We start from the raw sequence: 17,885 nt of genomic DNA, 5'->3' as shown, positions 1-17,885 counted from the left end.
TGCAGTCATTTTAAGAGCGCTTTATGGCAAGCTTTATTTGGTTGCCATATGATACATGATGCAATAATTTCATCCGAAAGATTGGAATCCAATGATACCAAACTGAAGAAAAAGCCTATGGATGCCCGGAAAGGACATTAGTTACGGTAAATATTGCAAAATTACATATTGCTGAATAAGAAGTGATGTTATACTGAAAAAGCGCTAGACCATAATACTTGTGTGAATACACACACTCACTTGTCCTTGGTGAAATCAGAGAAGAGAGGACATTGAGTGACACCACTGCTTATGGTAGCATATTCTCTAGGAGCCCCTTCTGGTCCCTGTAGCACTTACCTTATTGCTTCTGAAGAACCCTTCGGCCTTCAGAGTTTTATTGGGTACACTAAGGAGTCGCAGGTCATTGTAACATCTTTCCAGAACGATCCGCATGTGTTCAGGAGGCAAATCTATGCTCTGCAAGACACAATAGTCACCACGTTTAATACAAAGTGAATTGGAAGGAGCTCAATGTAGAAGCCAGTCCTATACGTATCCGGCATTGTGGAGACACACACACACGACTACAGTAACATCACATAAATGCGGACATTCCATTGCTAAATTCTAAGTGTTTGTTATGTACTTAACCCGACCTTAGAGATCAGCTGCTTAAACTCCTGGATGGTTTGACTGAGATAGGCGCGAACACTGACGGGAGGAGCGATAGCTTCAGTCTTCAAGTCCACCACATAGACCTTCACCATCACCTCTGAAGACAAGACAGAGATAGCGACAGACTGTAGACAGGACATGGACTAATAAGTATACAGACAGAATAAGACCAGGGCTCTTGTCTCACCCCCAGGTTTATAGGACTGGAACACTTGGTCCGGCCGCTTGGTTTCCAGCAGGAGATCAAACATATAGGAGGACTTGACGCCTCCGAGCAGCAGCCCCATCGGCCGATCTTCCTCATCCTCATAAGAGCGCTCCAGGTAATCGTGAAACTCATCGTATTTCACTAACCGGCAGCAGTCCAGCGGAACAACACCCTCCAGATCCATTATCTGGAACATAGAGCGTCATAAGCACAAGTCTAACAGGTCATGGGGGTGGCGATTAGGGTCATAAGGAATAATCATCAAACCCATCGCCACAAAATCATAATGTTACTCTTCCTGCACATGGGATAAAGATTCCAACCCAGGACCATGATCCCTTATCTCAAAACAAAAAGATGCAATACCTTATAGGCGATCTCCACAGCCTCTTTCATGGTCTTGTCCTTGTGAACTTCCAGCTTATTCTCCATCAGGATTTGCTTGAGGGGATGCATACAGAACAGCTTCAGCTATAAGAGAACAGAGCGTTACTCCAAGTCCTTACTGTATGTCCCCTGCGCCAGGTGTAAGGCGGATACTTACTTTACATGTATTACGCTCAATCTCCCGCTGCCGCTTCTCCTCCTCCTCCTGTTCTTTCTCCTTCTGAACCAGATGCTTTATGTGCTCTGGAAAATCTGAGGCCTCAAGGAACTCTGAAAAAACAATACAGAATATGTGACTGAGGTCAGAGGTGCTGGGGTCAAACTGTACCCAATAATTCATATTACCCTCTATAATTTTAATTATTGCTGGATCTAAATCGACTGCATTTGGTCAATGTGTGCAAAGAGACTACACCACAATAGTGAGTGCACCAGCAGCAGAATAGTGAGTGCAGCTCTGGGGTATAATACAGGATGTAACTCAGGATCAGTACAGGATAAGTAATGTCATGTATGTACACAGTGACTGCACCAGCAGCAGAATAGTGAGTGCAGCTCTGGAGTATAATACAGGATGTAACTCAGGATCATTACAGGATAAGTAATGTCATGTATGTACACAGTGACTGCACCAGCAGCAGAATAGTGAGTGCAGCTCTGGGTATAATACAGGATGTAACTCAGGATCAGTACAGGATAAGTAATGTCATGTATGTACACAGTGACTGCACCAGCAGCAGAATAGTGAGTGCAGCTCTGGAGTATAATACAGGATGTAACTCAGGATCAGTACAGGATAAGTAATGTCATGTATGTACACAGTGACTGCACCAGCAGCAGAATAGTGAGTGCAGCTCTGGAGTATAATACAGGATGTAACTCAGGATCAGTACAGGATAAGTAATGTCATGTATGTACACAGTGACTCCACCAGCAGCAGAATAGTGAGTGCAGCTCTGGGGTATAATACAGGATGTAACTCAGGATCAGTACAGGATTAGTAATGTCATGTATGTACACAGTGACTCCACCAGCAGCAGAATAGTGAGTACCGCTCTGGAGTATAATTCAGGATCAGTATAGGATAAGTAATGTCATGTATGTACACAGTGACTGCACCAGCAGCAGGATAGTGAGTGCAGCTCTGGAGTATAATTCAGGATCAGTATAGGATAAGTAATGTCATGTATGTACACTGACTGTACCAGCAGCAGAATAGTGAGCGCAGCTCTGGAGTAGAATACAGGATGTAACTCGGGATCAGTAATGTCATTTAATTAAAAGGTAGGCTAGTGAGATTATAATTTGCAAAGAATAAATATTAACTGTTACTCACTTGCATTTCTTGCTGGGTTCTTGAGACGGTACATTAGCATATATGCATTAGTGGAACTGGAAATAATAATTTTAAAAAAAGTTATCAAATGTGATCTAATTAAAAAAAAAAAAAAAACACTAGCTACTAAGTCCACATCCCAACCATACTGACATTACTGATGCAGATAATGGCTGGCATTGAGGCAGAGTTCACACAGAGAATGTTGGCACAGATAATAAACCCAAATTATTACTATGGCAATAGCAGGATACGTCACATCGATAAGAATCAGACGATAAAAGCACAGGATGTACTCACCTAGCGAAGGCACTGGAGTAATAACCACGATTCCCTGTAGATCCCCCATAGGTTTTCTTAATATCCTCTGGAGTGATCTGTAGAGAAACAAAAGGCAAAATAAAATGTCTGAATCCCCCAGCAAGTAACAGGTGAGAAGGGATCTTTTAGACCAGGGGTGCCAGAAGCGGCACTCTGAGCCCTTTCTGTGGGCACCCAGGCTGTAACCCCAGAATGAGGTTCACCAGACAGAACTCAAAGAATCTTCCTACAATGATAGACGAATTTAGATGAATTTGCCCTCCTCCTTTCAACTGGGTTGGTGTCCTTGGGAGGTTGAAGGATTGAAAGTTGTCAATGAACAAGGAGAAATACATTACTGCGCTGGCACTTTGGAATGAATAAGTGGCTTTTGCTTGAAGTTTGGGCACTCAGGCTCTAAAAGGTTCGCCATCACTGTTTTAGACTATGTCCAGAACATGGGCATCATCTTGAAAGCTGCTACATTGCATTAAATGGGTTTTCCCCCTTAGGATAGGACACAGCCTATAAGATCTCCCCTCACCCATGACTCGCTGGCGGATCAGATATGTCATTGCCATTTCTGAAATATAATGGGGTCCATTTGGGACTTTGGATTAACCCTGTAGAAATCTGCTCCATTCTGTAGGACTAACAATATAAATAAGTACAGGACCATAGACCTGAATGTACTGCTTTCATCAGAACCAACTATGAAGTCAGAAATCCAGTCTCTAAGCAGTTTCTGGTCCTGGAAATATGACCCATATATAGTCTATATAGTGATATACTGAAAAAGTGCCAATTGCCACCACTGACCCGACTGACGTGCTGATCATTGAAGCTGTACCACTGGTCGTCAGTGAAGGACTTGATACAGGCGTAGTAATGTCCGCCCGCAGCGCTGCCCGAATGGACCATCACAGAAAACAGTTCATACAGAGAATTCTGGAAAAGAAGAAGGATTCATGTAAGTTTTCACTCTCTGCTCGGTTCTGCGTCTCCTCCTGTCAGTCTCAATTTACCTTCTCTAGAGATTTGTTTGGCTTGTCAACGCTGCTGCTGCTTTCGAGACAAATCCCTTCATCCAGGGCGTCATCCGTGCAGAAATCATTGCTCATCTGGTCGCTGTGACAGCTCCCCTCGTTCTCGGCCCCGCTGTCCGTGCAGCTCTCTGTCTGCGGGGACTTCTTGAGGAAATAAAAACAAAGACGCAGGGAAACGATAAATGTTACTGACGGCTCTGGTCACATCAGGAGCTCCCGTGCGTCACAACGTGAGCACAGGAAAGTTCCACAATAGTTCATACACCAAAACCTGTGCAGATTATGGACAATATTCTGAATCCTGATATACTGATTCTATACGAACCTATGGATTATTTTTAATTGACACATTTTACCCGCACTGATACACTGTAGCAAAATATCAGAGCAGGTGTATTCAGAACGCCAGATATCTTAGAATGTTTCAGTGGGTTTTAAGTTTTTTGAAGTGAAGCTCTACCTTTAGACTGATCTGGCAAGCTCTGTGTAGCGCTGCGTAATCTGTGTGCACTATATAAAGTTATTAATTATTATTATTTAGCCTCTAAAAGTGACTCATCACATGCAAAATAAGACTGCTCTCTGCTCATTTGCATATGACATTGAAGGCGATTTATGAAATCTTGTGAAATCTGCCTATTGACTATAAATACACATATTCCGGAGCTGACACCAGCGACTCCTATGGGAGAGCTTTCCTATAGGTCTCTGGGGAGATAAGCTGTGACGTCATCGTAGAGGAATGCTGGATCCTGTGTCTTATCTACACTTACACGATAGTGTTCATTATACATGTGCTGATAAGTGAGGTCACTGCTGCAAAGAAACCTTCATGATAACAGGAAATGAACCCCGTTATTTTGGTTTAGTTGGTAACGTGGGTGCAGGCGGATTTTCTTTTTGAATCCAATGATATGGAAATAAACAGGTAAATTCCCTAGTTGGCCACAAGCAAGTTCGCCCAAATTTTTTGTCACTTGACACGACTCAGTCCAGTGTTATGAGGTTCGGTCGAGAAAATGTATTTCTCAGACCGATCTTGCTCGTCGGCAAGCAGCCTTTACCCTAAAATGCAACAAAAATGTACCTCATCTTCAACATCGATAAAGGGGCTCATGTCCAGCTCCTCGGGGAAGGTCATGCGGTCGTTCAGCTTGATGCGATGCATGCTGGTGTAGTCAAAGTCAAATCTCTTTAGCTGCAGAGTCAGGAGGTAAGGAAAGTGCAAAAAGCGCAGGCCCTGTGGAGGAAAAGTCATCACTTATAGGTCCTACACCCGAATGTATATAACGTGATGTAAAAGCTTCGGACATCTAACCTTCCTGGCATCGCACTTCTTCTTGCAGCGCTCACAGAAGTACTGGTTCGGACCATCCAGTGTCTCGGGCTGAATGAAGGCGTGCAATGCTTCTTCCTGGAGTTGAGGAGAGAAGATTAGTCCATAACGTACAGAATGACTAGGACGTCAGCACACATAACAACCGCCGTGCAGAAACTACATATATGTAATATTTCTATGCAACTTGTCTACTCCATTTGATGAAGACATCAGGAAAATACATTCAACGATATTGAATACTTATGTGTAAGGATGTATTCAGTCGGGTCCTGTTCCTTGTAATTAATTAAAGGGTGGAATGACCAAGCGTCCTACTGCCTCATTCGATGTCTATGGGACTGAAAGTGATCACAGCTTTTGTCGGATATAGCCGAATGCTGCACTTGGCTATATCAATTAGCGGTGGAGAAAGCAACAGATCATATGGCACACGGGTTACTGGCTGCAATAATAATCTGGAGTACAACGGACCATCACTGAGACCCCACCGATCAGCAAATTAGCCCCTACTTGTTGATTGTCCGGCGCAGGTAAAATATGGTGCAGATATTACAGTGCAGATCTCTTTTATGCTTCAGATTTTCACCATAGACCAATTCCATCTCATGTGATGCAGCCAAATGTAAACAGTATAATACTATAGTCCCAATTCACATATAAGACCAGGAAAATATTAGGATGAACTTTAGGATGTACGCACCACACTGCCAAACGCTGTGCTGGAGCCATAAGGCCTGATGACAAGTGGGATATCCAGGAAGGTGTCAATCCGCCAACTCTCGTAGCCGCACTCCAGGCACCGGACGTAGTCCTTCAGCTTGCCCTGGTAGAGCTGATTGATGAGGTCAGCCTGTAGCATACACAGAACACGTCTAAGAGGATTAAAGGGCTTTTCCCTGTTGATAACCTGCGCGGATCAGCTTCCCGCAGTGGACACGTACCTGCTCCGTCTGCTTCCACTTCTGCTCCAGTGCATCGAACATAACCCTGCACAGCTCCTGGACGTCATGCTGCTGCCATGCTGTCAAAATACAAGACAGATGTTAAGCGAGTCAGTAGTGGAGATACATTTCTTTAAAATTAAAACACCCTGTCTAGGCGGCAATGTATAATAATAGGGTGCAAAGTTATTAGGGTGCCAAGAACTACCAGCCCGGAAACCGTGGTGATTTATGGAATATGTGTGGTTTCATTGCATATTTGCAGGGAACTACTATGAGTAGGCAGCGGAAAATGACAAGTTGTTGCATTTATATAAACTTCAAAACTACTAGGAAAAACCCACTCCTGTGCATGTACCCTAAGAGAACCTACTAGTCTAGCAGTCTTAATCTACAGAGGCCAGAATAGACTATTTTGATGATTCAGGCCCTACTGATATATACGGAATATGCTAGGAGTTGTTCCTGGTGTATATGTTTGGCCTAGAGTGTACATAGTCTTATCAATCATTTACAGCACAGTACAATGTATTGCATTGACTACATTCTGCCTTCACCTTCACTACTGTCCCAGCCAAAGCTTCTTGTCACGTCTGTCGTTTCGATTGCCCTCTTTTTACTAGTTTGCAGTAAGACAAATAATCTCTGTAGCTGGTAAGGGATGCTGGTGACTGGGTCTTCTTCGGAGTCCTCAAATGCCCACCTGGAAGGACGTTTCAAATTATATTGACATCACACAGAGATTTAGTCAACCGCAAAAGAAATTACCAAGATTTTCACCCCCCCCCCTTCTTATTTCATACTGATGACCTATCCATCGGTTGCTATACCATGAACAGAACATTTTGCTTCTGGATTTGTCCATTGTATATTTTTCAGTGCCCTGATGGTGTGAAGACCCCAATAATCAGAAAGAAAGCAGAGGTGCTTAAATACTGACTTGTAAAGAGCGTTCCGAAATTCTGGCGTCATAAACAGCGTTTGGATGAGACTGTTCAAGTAGCAGGTCATGGCCTGATTCACTAAACCCACATAACCTGGGGACAGAAAGATAAGACACAAGTGATTAGAATGGCACAATGTCATTGGAAGTGAAGCGAAATACAGCTCATCTGTATTACACACAGCAGGCTGCACAGAATAGACTATACTGTAACTAGGATTACCGGTGTCTGACTTGCTGAGGAGTGAGGAATAGGAGTAGTTCTGGCTGACATAATCACTGGTGCAACCCACTGACCCATCTCTGGGTAGCGGCCCGATGAACTTTTCTTGGGTGCTGTCCTCCAGACCGCTGCTGTCTGCGGTCCCAGATTCATCCTGGTAACAAAACTCATAGTAAGAAGAGGAATGGAAGGCTACATAATCACAGTACAGGACACAAGAAGAGCAATGAAAGGTTAATGCATAGGTTTAAGTGCAGCTCTACATGATTTTTCCTGATGTGCAAAACACAAAAAATCCAAAGTTATATTCTGTAGTATAACCACCATGCTGGAGGGCGAATGTGCAGACCTGTATGCATCAATATGTAGCATTAAAGGACATTACCACCAGATTACTGGTGATGGGGTCTTAAATAGGCTGCTCGTTATGTCTAGGGGGTGGAGAACAGTGTTTTACATGTATTTTGCCGTTTTTATTGCTGAAATAGTGCATAAATTTATGCACGGCCCCGCTGTATAACTCCTCCTGCCGCCGGGCCAGGGAACTAAGAGAGAGCACACACCCCGGCCCTCAGACATCACCGACCGGATCTTAGTTCCTTGACCGGCGGCATGCATAAATTAAAGTACGGGGAAGCCAAGAGCCGTCTGCCTGATCGTCTCCAGCACTTTTACATAGTTATTATTTTGGCAATAAAAATAAAAATCGCATAGACATAACAAACAGCCTATTTAAGACACTATCACCACTAAGAAAGACGCCTCAGTTATTCTGATCTTATAGCACCTCCATTATGCTGTTATACAAACCCATCTATAAAAAAAGTAAGAGAATAACTGTATATCAAAGTGGGCAGACAAGTCGGGGAACCCCTGTCTGCGCATTACTATTGATGCACATGAGGACAGTCCTCCTCGCTTGGCTGTGCATGACCTGTACATGAGATATATGTGTGGATGTATAGTGGTCTAATGTTCATGTACAGAATTAGACTTCAGGACTTTTCTACCCTGTGTTATATACATTTATTTTGAAAAGTAAATAAATTAAGGCAGGTTTAGGACCCTTAACCTACTGACCCATTTCATTTAAAGAGTTTGTACCGAGACTGATGGTTACCCCTTATGGACAGGACAAGAGATAACAATATGATCTGCGAGTCCGACTCCTGGATCCCCCATCAATCACTTCTCCTGCCATGCTTTGCAATACTATGGGAGCTTTGGAAATGACTCGGTACAACGCTTGAGTAACTGCAATATTTCCATTCACAACCTACGCAAATGCCGGAGATACACCAGCGACGTTCACTGCAAAATCCAACACTCCCATAGAAGTGAACGGCGTGTCCCAAGCAATGCTCAACCTCAATGATTCTAATGATCAGATGTTGGACCCTAACCAATCAGACTGTTATCCCCTACCCTGTGGATAGTGGATAAGAATCAAACTAAGCGAAATCCCCAAGTGCCGTATGAAGCACAGTAACATAACACTTTTCCAACCAATGTACACAGCACATGGCTGCTCACCGACGTCAGCTGCGGTTGCTCCCCATTCTTATCCGTTAGGTGAAGGAAATTCTTCTTTCCTGCCTCGAAACCGGCATCGACTAATGACTGGTTCAGGGGGGCATCCAGCTCGGTCTGGAATGACATGAAACAATATGAAATGGATTTAAATGCCTATAAAATATTCACAGTAAATTGAAATTATGAAATTACAATGCAAAAATTGGCACCGCAGAGGACATATCTGCAAAATGATTTCCCGTGCCACACAATGGCGGTGACTAGAGGGATCCACTTGGCACAGATCAGTTGAGGACATTACCAAGGGATTTGCGCGATTCTAGTCCATGGAGAAGTCATCATGGTGAAAAGCAGGAATTATAGGGACATAACTCACCATCTCCCCATTTGCCCACTTCAGGCTGAAGGTGCCATTGATGTAGCCCACTTTGCTGGCCACATCGTCATACAGCTGGCGCACGGAGGTGGAGGCGGGGAGGTTCAGCGTGATGCGCTCATTGATGGTTTTGCAGCTGGTGGTGTCTTGTACTATGCACAGCACTCGCGGTTCATCAGCAGCATTCTCAATCTGGGAGACAACAAGAACAAAACCCAAAAGTTATTCGCGGGGACAGACAAGGAGGTTATAGCATGCACAGGTTAGTATATCTGAACACGGCATTCAGCAAAACACACAACGTGCCGATCTGTGGGCACAGCAACTTACCAAACATGTCATGTAATTCCAGGTTATGTCTGTGCATTCAGTATGATAAGTATGCATTCACCAGATTATACCCCATTAAACTACTACCCCCCCTCCCCCTCTACCTATAATATATCTCCTCGAAAGTCATGCAACTATGAACAGAGAAGAGTCATATTTTACCTGGGAATATTCTGCAGGAGGAATATTGATTGCGACCTTCCTATCTTCTGTTCTATAGCAACTAGAATCATAGTTCTGGTGTCATTTTAAGAGAGAAGAATCTCATCTTTCAGATAACAGGCTTGCGGTTCTGTGAGCTACAGCACCAGAAAACATAGTAGGAAATGCGAGCTGCAGATAAAGCTCCAGCTCCGGTTCTGTAGTTCTATTATCTCTTAATATGACACCGGAAGTACGTTTCTGTTTGTGTATGATGTAGTATAACCAACTTCCGTCTCACCGATGTTAATGTATTACTACGACAAAGCAATTGTAGATGTCACAAGTGTTAGGCTCCATTCACATGCGGCAGCGATTGCTCTCACAGCACACGGGGAGAGCGCCCTGCGGGACAGAAAACTACCTGCGAGAACTTCTTCTTCATCTCATTAAAGATACTCTGTCTGCAAGTCCAAAACATACCCTAGGGTAGAAACAGGTCTGTGAGAAGTCAGGTATTGGACCTCCCCACTGCCCAGCGCTTGATCCAGAGAGGGATTGGGGTAGAGAGTTTACAGTGGGTGCACATTACATTCACTACCTTGGTTCATTTACCACCCAACAAATATTACATATATTATCCGAGACATGCGGGTCCCATCCTGACCCCCAAACACACAGCCAAAGTGACCCCTGTCCACCTATACTTCACCATTAAAAAGGAATCAGTCACCAGGTTTTACCCCATTAAACAACCCCCCCCCAGAGGTAGAGGATGAAATCTCCTTTCTAGAACTCCCCATTATGTGACATCTCACCCGTTTACCTATAAAAATCTCCTCCAAAGTCATGCGACAATGAGGAGAGAAGAGTCATGTTTAGAGGCTGCAGGGGGGAGTGACTTCAGACACCCTCCACCTTCTGTACAGTAACATCTAGAAACATGCTACTGGTGCCATATTAAAGATAAGAATCTCATCATGTGGTTCTGTGATGTACACTGAAACCTCACTTGTACTTATAAAAAAAAATCTTTTCCAAAGTCAAGTGACAATGAGCAGAGAAGAGTCATATTTAACCTGAGACCAAGCTGGTTAAAGCCTGCAGGGAGAGCGTCACTTTGGTTCTATAGTATCTAGAAACATGTGTTATCTTTTAAGTATTTCAGTACCTTTGTCTTGAACTACTATTTTCTCAGGTTCTGTATTTGTATCCATAATTTAACACCAGCATGATGTTTCTGGGTGCTATATAGCAGAAGATAGGGGTGTCTGAAATGCCACTTACCCTCTAGCCTTGAAACTTGACTCATCTCTGGTCAAAAATGACTCTTCTTGCTCATTGTCACATGACTTTGGAGCATATTCTAGATATGTAAACAGGCGAAATGTCACATAAAAGAGGGAATTCTAGAAAGGACATTTTATCCTCTGCCTGACGGGGGGCTGCTAGTTTAATGGGTTAAAACCTGGTGACCCCAGAGGCCAATCACAGCCATGGCTAGCAGGTGGGGACGTCCTTTCTCTAGATTAGCTGCATGGCCGCCAGTCCAGCAATAAGTCCAGGTCGTGTGGGGTGCACCCAAATTTAAAGTTCGGGTCTTCTCCCCTCTATAAATACATGAGACCCCCACATCAAACAAAGAAAAGTTGCCGTAGGTAATTGGCTGGTCAGAGTCGTCCTGGATGAAGGAATCTGCTCGGGCTGATAGACGGGGTACTGAGCAGTGGACGCCCTTATAATCTCTATGGACGAGGGTTGTCCTAAACGTGTAGGGTCCGCTATAACCACCCGGAATGGAGACTACAGATCTCATGTTTCCCCCTGGCAGTTTACAAGAACCTGAAACTTTCCTTCTCAGAAAAGTAAATGATTAACACTTTTACAACCGGGAGGAAGGGAAAAAATACATAAATGATTAAAAAAAAAAAACTTTATAAAACACGGAAGCCTCCTAAATATCTGGGGAGGATTTCAAAAGACGGATGAGGAAGGGGCGCGGGACCCACCCTTATACCTGGACTTTACACAATCAATGACTACAGATGTGTCACACTATATGACAGGTAAGTTCTGCCCGGACCAGACTTCTCCCGCTCCTCGCCGTGTGACCGATAACATTTCATCCTCCTGCCGTCATAAGTTTATATAAGAGCCGGAGCCAGCCCAGCGTGCCAAGTGTTACACCACCGTGTCAGCCGCCTGCTATATCAGATACTGGGGGTGGAGGGAGGGGGGTGTACACTTTGTAAATCCTGGGTGATGATAAATACGGCCTGTGCTAAAACGGGCCCGGATTCCTGAGATTGATGTCGCTAGAACAGGGATGCAAAACTTAGTAGATCTGATCCTCGGGAGTCTGGGGCAGCTGAGAGACGGCCACTGTGCCGGGGGTTGTAATGTCAGACATAAGGTTACACAGGAGTTACACAGCTCTCCACAGGTTAGATTTGGTATTGAAGTGCAGTTCTACAACTGGTGCTTGTCTTCGAATTCTGGACAACCCCTTTAACAAATGTACAATCAGGATCCCTTCTGTAGGGGAGCCAGCAGGGACCCCTCTATGATCATTGCCGCAGCGGGGGCACCCAACAGTGACCCCACTATGATCAATGCTGCAGCCGGGGCACCCAGCAGTGACCCCACTATGATCAATGCTGCAGCCGGGGCACCCAGCAGTGACCCCACTATGATCAATGCTGCAGCAGGGGCACCCAGCAGTGACCCCTCTATTATCATTGTTGTAGCTAAGACACCCAGCAGTGACCCCACTATGATCATTGCTGTAGCCAGGGCACCCAGCAGTGACCCCTCTATGATCATTGCTGTAGCCAGGGCACCCAGCAGTGACCCCTCTATGATCATTGCTGTAGCCAGGGCACCCAGCAGTGACCCCTCTATGATCATTGCTATAGCCGGGGCACCCAGCAGTGACCACTCTATGATCAATGCTGCAGCCGGGGCACCCAGCAGTGACCCCTCTATGATCATTGCTATAGCCGGGGCACCCGGCAGTGACCCCACTATGATCAATGCTGCAGCCGGGGCACCCAGCAGTGACCCCTCTATGATCATTGCTATAGCCGGGGCACCCAGCAGTGACCACTCTATGATCATTGTTGTAGCTAAGACACCCAGCAGTGACCCCTCTATGATCATTGCTGTAGCCGGGGCACCCAGCAGTGACCCCTCTATGATCATTGCTGTAGCCGGGGCACCTAGCAGTGACCCCTCTATGATCATTGCTGCAGCTGGGGCACCCAGCAGTGACACCTCTATAATCATTGTTGTAGCTAGGACACCCAGCAGTGACCCCACTATGATCAATGCCGCAGCCGGGGCACCCAGCAGTGACCCCTCTATTATCATTGTTGTAGCTAAGACACCCAGCAGTGACACCTCTATGATCATTGCTGTAGCCAGGGCACCCAGCAGTGACCCCTCTATGATCATTGCTGTAGCCAGGGCACCCAGCAGTGACCCCTCTATGATCATTGCTGTAGCCAGGGCACCCAGCAGTTACCCCTCTATGATCATTGCTGTAGCCAGGGCACCCAGCAGTTATCCCTCTATGATCATTGCTGTAGCCGGGGCACCTAGCAGTGACCCCTCTATGATCTTTGCTGTAGCCAGGGCACCCAGCAGTTACCCCTCTATAATCATTGTTGTAGCTAAGACACCCAGCAGTGACCCCTCTATAATCATTGCTGTAGCCAAGGCACCCAGCAGTGACCCCTCTATGATCATTGCTGTAGCCGGGGCACCCAGCAGTGACCCCTCTATGATCATTGCTGTAGCCGGGGCACCTAGCAGTGACCCCTCTATGATCATTGTTGTAGCTAAGACACCCAGCAGTGACCCCTCTATGATCATTACTGTAACCGGGGTGCTACAGTAGCAGTGACCTCTCTATGACCAGGCGATCATAGGCAGGTTGGAGGGTCTTTCTGCACCATATAATTTACAGTATATACCAAAATCAACAACATCCTCATGCACTGTGTGAACTGGAGGCAAAATTGAAATGAAAACTATTAACCATTTGGGGTATGTCCCCCTCCAATAAACACTTGCACTGAATCTCTCTGCAGGTTTACAAGGCAGACAGAGCTGAAGGTTACATAAGCGGCAGTATACACTATAGCCCCCTCCCCACCCGGGGCTGCTTACATTTACTGCTTAGAGGTCACAGGACTTCATGTACCAGTATATACATCTCTATATGTAAGATTCAAGGTCGCAGGAGGGACTGACCCCTACATAAGGGCATGGAATTAAAGGGAACCTCTGCTCATATGTGTATGCACTCACCTGACTGAGGACGATAAGTCTGAACTCATCTTTGGATTTGGAGCACGACAAGAAAAGATTGATGAAGAACCTCAGTAAGGAGACGTCCGTGCCGTGAATCACGGGGCTCATTTTCAGCACATTGCTTTACCGCAAGAACACCCGCCGTGGCCCAGGAGGGCATTTTTCACCATGCCCGAGACCCACAGACCCAATGAATGAGTAACCAACGCCAAGTGACTTCCCGAGGCTCCAGCGTCGTCTTGAGATTTTTGGGGGACGGGTGAGTGGAGATTTACTTCCTGGTCCATGTAGAAAGTTTCTTGCTCCTTATCTGTAAGACTTTGAGCTCCACTCTGTGCCATATACTGTACACTATAAAACACGTCAGCGCGTGGACGGAGACAGGAATTTATACTGCCGGCTCAAGAGGGAGAAGAAAAAACGTCCGCAATGAGTAACAACGGCCCTGGCAGGACCTGTAGATCATTACAGCACAGGGCGCTCCTCTATACTGACCCTTCAATGTATGGACGGAAGAAGAGGAAGAACACCTTCCTATACTTCCGACAACCCCCAGGTACGTACACTGTGACACAAAGTCTACCACTACGTCCGAGTAACCAGCTTTTCCAGATTCCTAATGAATCTTGTGGACGCATATCTTATTAGACACATTCATCCCCTATCCACAGTATACCCCGGGGGGCAGACCACTGGAACCGCAAGCGACTGGTAAGACAGGAGGGACCACAGTCAATCATTCAGGACTCTTTTGATATGTATCCTAATCGGTGGTCCACCAACCGCTCTTCTGCTGCGATCCGATCAGACAAAGTAAGCCCCCTCCCAGGCAAATATGGGAGCAGTATCAAGGTGGCTCACTCAAATTATAAAGTAAATAACTCTAATGATACTCCGAATATCTAATAACCCAGAAAATCTAATGACCTGCCCATCAATTCTAGCACAGGATTGCAATCTGATTTTCACAATACCAGAAGCAGAAGCCTCCGTCAATGTGGAAATTTCCTGTAAAATGTCATTTCTCCGTCTTCCTGGAGGCTGGTTTGCATTATGGAATTATGAAGGTCCAATAATCCAAAATGGATTCATCATCCGGAAACCATCATAGAAATCACTGCAAACTACCTGATATTAAAGGGACTGGCAGCCTAAAATTACAGAGAATAATCCACATACCCTGTTTCCCCTAAAATAAGACATCCCCCAAAAATAAGACCTAGTACAATATTGTTCAGGCTTAGAAATATAAGGCCTCCCCTGAAAATAAGACCTAGCGGCAGTCATTGCAGCAGCTCCCCCCACACCATACATTAGTAGTAGGAAATCTTTTAGAGGCTGCAATAGGTTGTGACATGGGGAAGAATTCATGGAAGAAAATCACTGGCTGTTGTGCTGCAAATGTGATACCAGCAGCTATCAGGAAAAGAAGAGTCATTTATAGAAAGTGCTTTTACTAAACATGAGAGACTGGGGCCAATGGTTCTAATAGAAATAGATCATAAGAAATACAGCCTGAAATTCAGAGTTTGGAGAGTCATAAGGATGTTAGATAATTTTTGTTCAATGATAAATGTAAATTCTTGTTCATGGAAAAATAAGACATCCCCTGAAAATAAGACCTACTGCCTCTTTAGGAGCAAAAATTAATATAAGACACTGTCTTATTTTCGGGGAAACAGGGTAGTAGCTGCATATACCTCTTGTCTTTTGTATAGGTGATAAGTGGGTGATTACTAGGAGCCAGACGGCTGAGCCCCTGGCACTGGATGGAATAGGGCTGCACATGCATGATAATATCTCGCAGATCCTCGGCCACCCATACACACCACCACATATTCCTAGGGGGCCAGAAACCCCCGATTGTACTGGGAACAGCCCTTTAAAAGGGATCTCTTTATCCAAAGATTGTTGCTCTTACTATTGGGACCCCCAGCAATAGAAAAGAGTGGACAGAATGCATCCCCCCACCATACTGACTGGAGTGCAGTTAAGCATATCCAAGCAGCACTCCAACTTTCATTTAATATGGCTTACACAGACAGTGTTCCTAGAAGTTCCCCTGGGGTGAACTCAGCTTTTGGGCCCTGAGTCTACCAGAGGTCGGACCCCCTGCGACCAGACTCTTAGCCACTATCTGCAGGGTGAAAACTTAAATATTGGGGGTCCCTCTCCCAAAAGCAGATCCTGAAAGACGTACTGACAAAACTCCCATAGAATTCAATAACACAAATTGTAGTTTATCAACAACTGATAGGCCACAGGTTGGAGTATTGTATATGACCTTTACAGAACTTTTCAGGGGGAAATTTGTTGGTCGGCTGGGGCTTTGCACAGGTGTTGTATGAGAACACGAGTAAATCCCCGGTGCAGGGACAGGGAGAGGTATTACTTCTCAGCTAAAACCTTGCTCCAGGTTTAAGATACAAGATTAACTCCAGATTAGGATGCAGCGAGAAACATAGCGCCGGGACAGGTATAAGAGCCGAGAGCTAGATGCCGGTCAGACATACGATAAGCTCCTATTAGAAGTTATGCTGAATGGTTAATCTGCTCCGGGAAAAAGCTGAGGGAATCGTCCTCTAGAGTCCAAATGAATGTTTGTTCCCAATAAATGTCAAGGGAAAAGGTGTAAAAGTGGAATGTATACGAGAAGTCGGCTGCAGAACTCTTCTCTATGCCAATAGACAGGGTGAGGAGACCCCAATCAGTATCAATGAGTGGGGGTCTGACCCCCTGAAATGGTTTGGGGGGGTTGTTAGGGTTGCATGGTCGGAGCTCCCCTATACCCCACAGCAGTAACAGTTGTAGTGTAAGAGCCAGCAGCGGGTGAGGGTAATGACAGCTGCCGGTAACACATGGCACAGGAGCAGGTGGTCTGCAAAACTGTCTTTTACCATCTGCTGCCCCAAACCTCTCCAAAAAGTGGACAACATCAAGCACACTCCCTGAGATAACAACAACATCACCCTCCCATATATGGAGCGGAATAAGGGGGGGGGGGGGCAGGGATCCCAAAACCCAGGGCTCCATAGAGGCATCAGAGCCGAGGAGCAGGTGACCACTACGTGAGGATATAAATTTAGCCGCACACATCTCGGCCAAAAGTGAGGAACGTTCTCCACGTAACAGCTGCCTGCAGAGATAAAAGCGTGGTCAACCGCTAGCGCACAGCCATCATAATCTTAAAGGGACGGTAACCCGCGCTGTAGACATTGATCATTGTGCAGCTGATGTTCTGTGACACAGACTAAAGTGGAGGATACAGCAGCACCTGCTCCAGGTTTTGCCTAGTCTTGTGTGTCACAAACCCCAATTTTGGATTTTTGGATAGGTCAAGAAGTGATTCGGGCTGGAAACCCCTCTTTTAAGCCATTGGGCCCTGGCCTGTTCATGACAAGTGCTCTTAATCCAGGATTATAGCAAGGCTACTTACAGCTGTGAGATAAGTTGCTGTCTGATGCTGCTGATATTTTGGGTCATGTAATTGTATCACTGCCAACCAAATTGGCCTCTTCATATGATTCATCTTCTCCCCTTCCCAATGATAAACCCTGACGCACGACCCGGTGACGTGAGCTGTATATTGAGATGTGTGAAGAGTTACCCAAGGTCAAAGAACTAAAGGGGTATCCCTGCTATGGAACACTAGTGAAAGTGGAAATCCCCTTAAAATCAGTGCAGCACAGTCCCTGGCGGGACGCATATTACTGGGGAAGACAAGGAAGAGGAGACAGGCCCCGGCTGCGGAGCGCTGTGTGTACAGGGAGCACAATGTAAACTGAGGTGGAGCAGAGGCCGACAGTAAACA

At 45.5% G+C, this 17,885-nt stretch overlaps 1 protein-coding gene across 4 annotated transcripts in view; it reads right to left on the bottom strand.

The window, feature by feature from the left end:
- The window catches only part of USP47 (ubiquitin specific peptidase 47), a 31,816-nt gene that overhangs the window by 11,419 nt on the left and 2,512 nt on the right, over positions 1-17,885 (bottom strand). Inside the window, exons 2-20 of one of the 4 annotated variants that reach the window (XM_072118859.1) lie at positions 10,185-10,244; positions 9,290-9,481; positions 8,914-9,027; positions 7,381-7,534; positions 7,155-7,251; positions 6,772-6,917; positions 6,215-6,294; positions 5,974-6,123; positions 5,253-5,348; positions 5,022-5,174; positions 3,914-4,078; positions 3,708-3,836; positions 2,889-2,965; positions 2,589-2,644; positions 1,410-1,522; positions 1,232-1,336; positions 845-1,052; positions 639-754; positions 340-459 (exon numbers count right to left, since the gene is read on the bottom strand). In XM_072118859.1, coding sequence (XP_071974960.1) covers positions 340-459; positions 639-754; positions 845-1,052; positions 1,232-1,336; positions 1,410-1,522; positions 2,589-2,644; positions 2,889-2,965; positions 3,708-3,836; positions 3,914-4,078; positions 5,022-5,174; positions 5,253-5,348; positions 5,974-6,123; positions 6,215-6,294; positions 6,772-6,917; positions 7,155-7,251; positions 7,381-7,534; positions 8,914-9,027; positions 9,290-9,481; positions 10,185-10,244 — 2,331 coding nt within the window. Of the gene's footprint in view, positions 1-339; positions 460-638; positions 755-844; positions 1,053-1,231; positions 1,337-1,409; positions 1,523-2,588; positions 2,645-2,888; positions 2,966-3,707; positions 3,837-3,913; positions 4,079-5,021; positions 5,175-5,252; positions 5,349-5,973; positions 6,124-6,214; positions 6,295-6,771; positions 6,918-7,154; positions 7,252-7,380; positions 7,535-8,913; positions 9,028-9,289; positions 9,482-10,184; positions 10,245-14,071; positions 14,217-17,885 lie in introns of those variants that run through there. The other 3 variants (XM_072118857.1, XM_072118858.1, XM_072118860.1) reach the window with 3 other exon arrangements.

This window comes from Engystomops pustulosus, chromosome 7 (genome assembly GCF_040894005.1).
Source record: "Engystomops pustulosus chromosome 7, aEngPut4.maternal, whole genome shotgun sequence".
Lineage (NCBI taxonomy): Eukaryota > Metazoa > Chordata > Amphibia > Anura > Leptodactylidae > Engystomops > Engystomops pustulosus.
The sequence above is the reverse complement of the archived record's forward strand: the minus strand, read 5'-3'. Positions and strand labels throughout refer to the sequence as shown.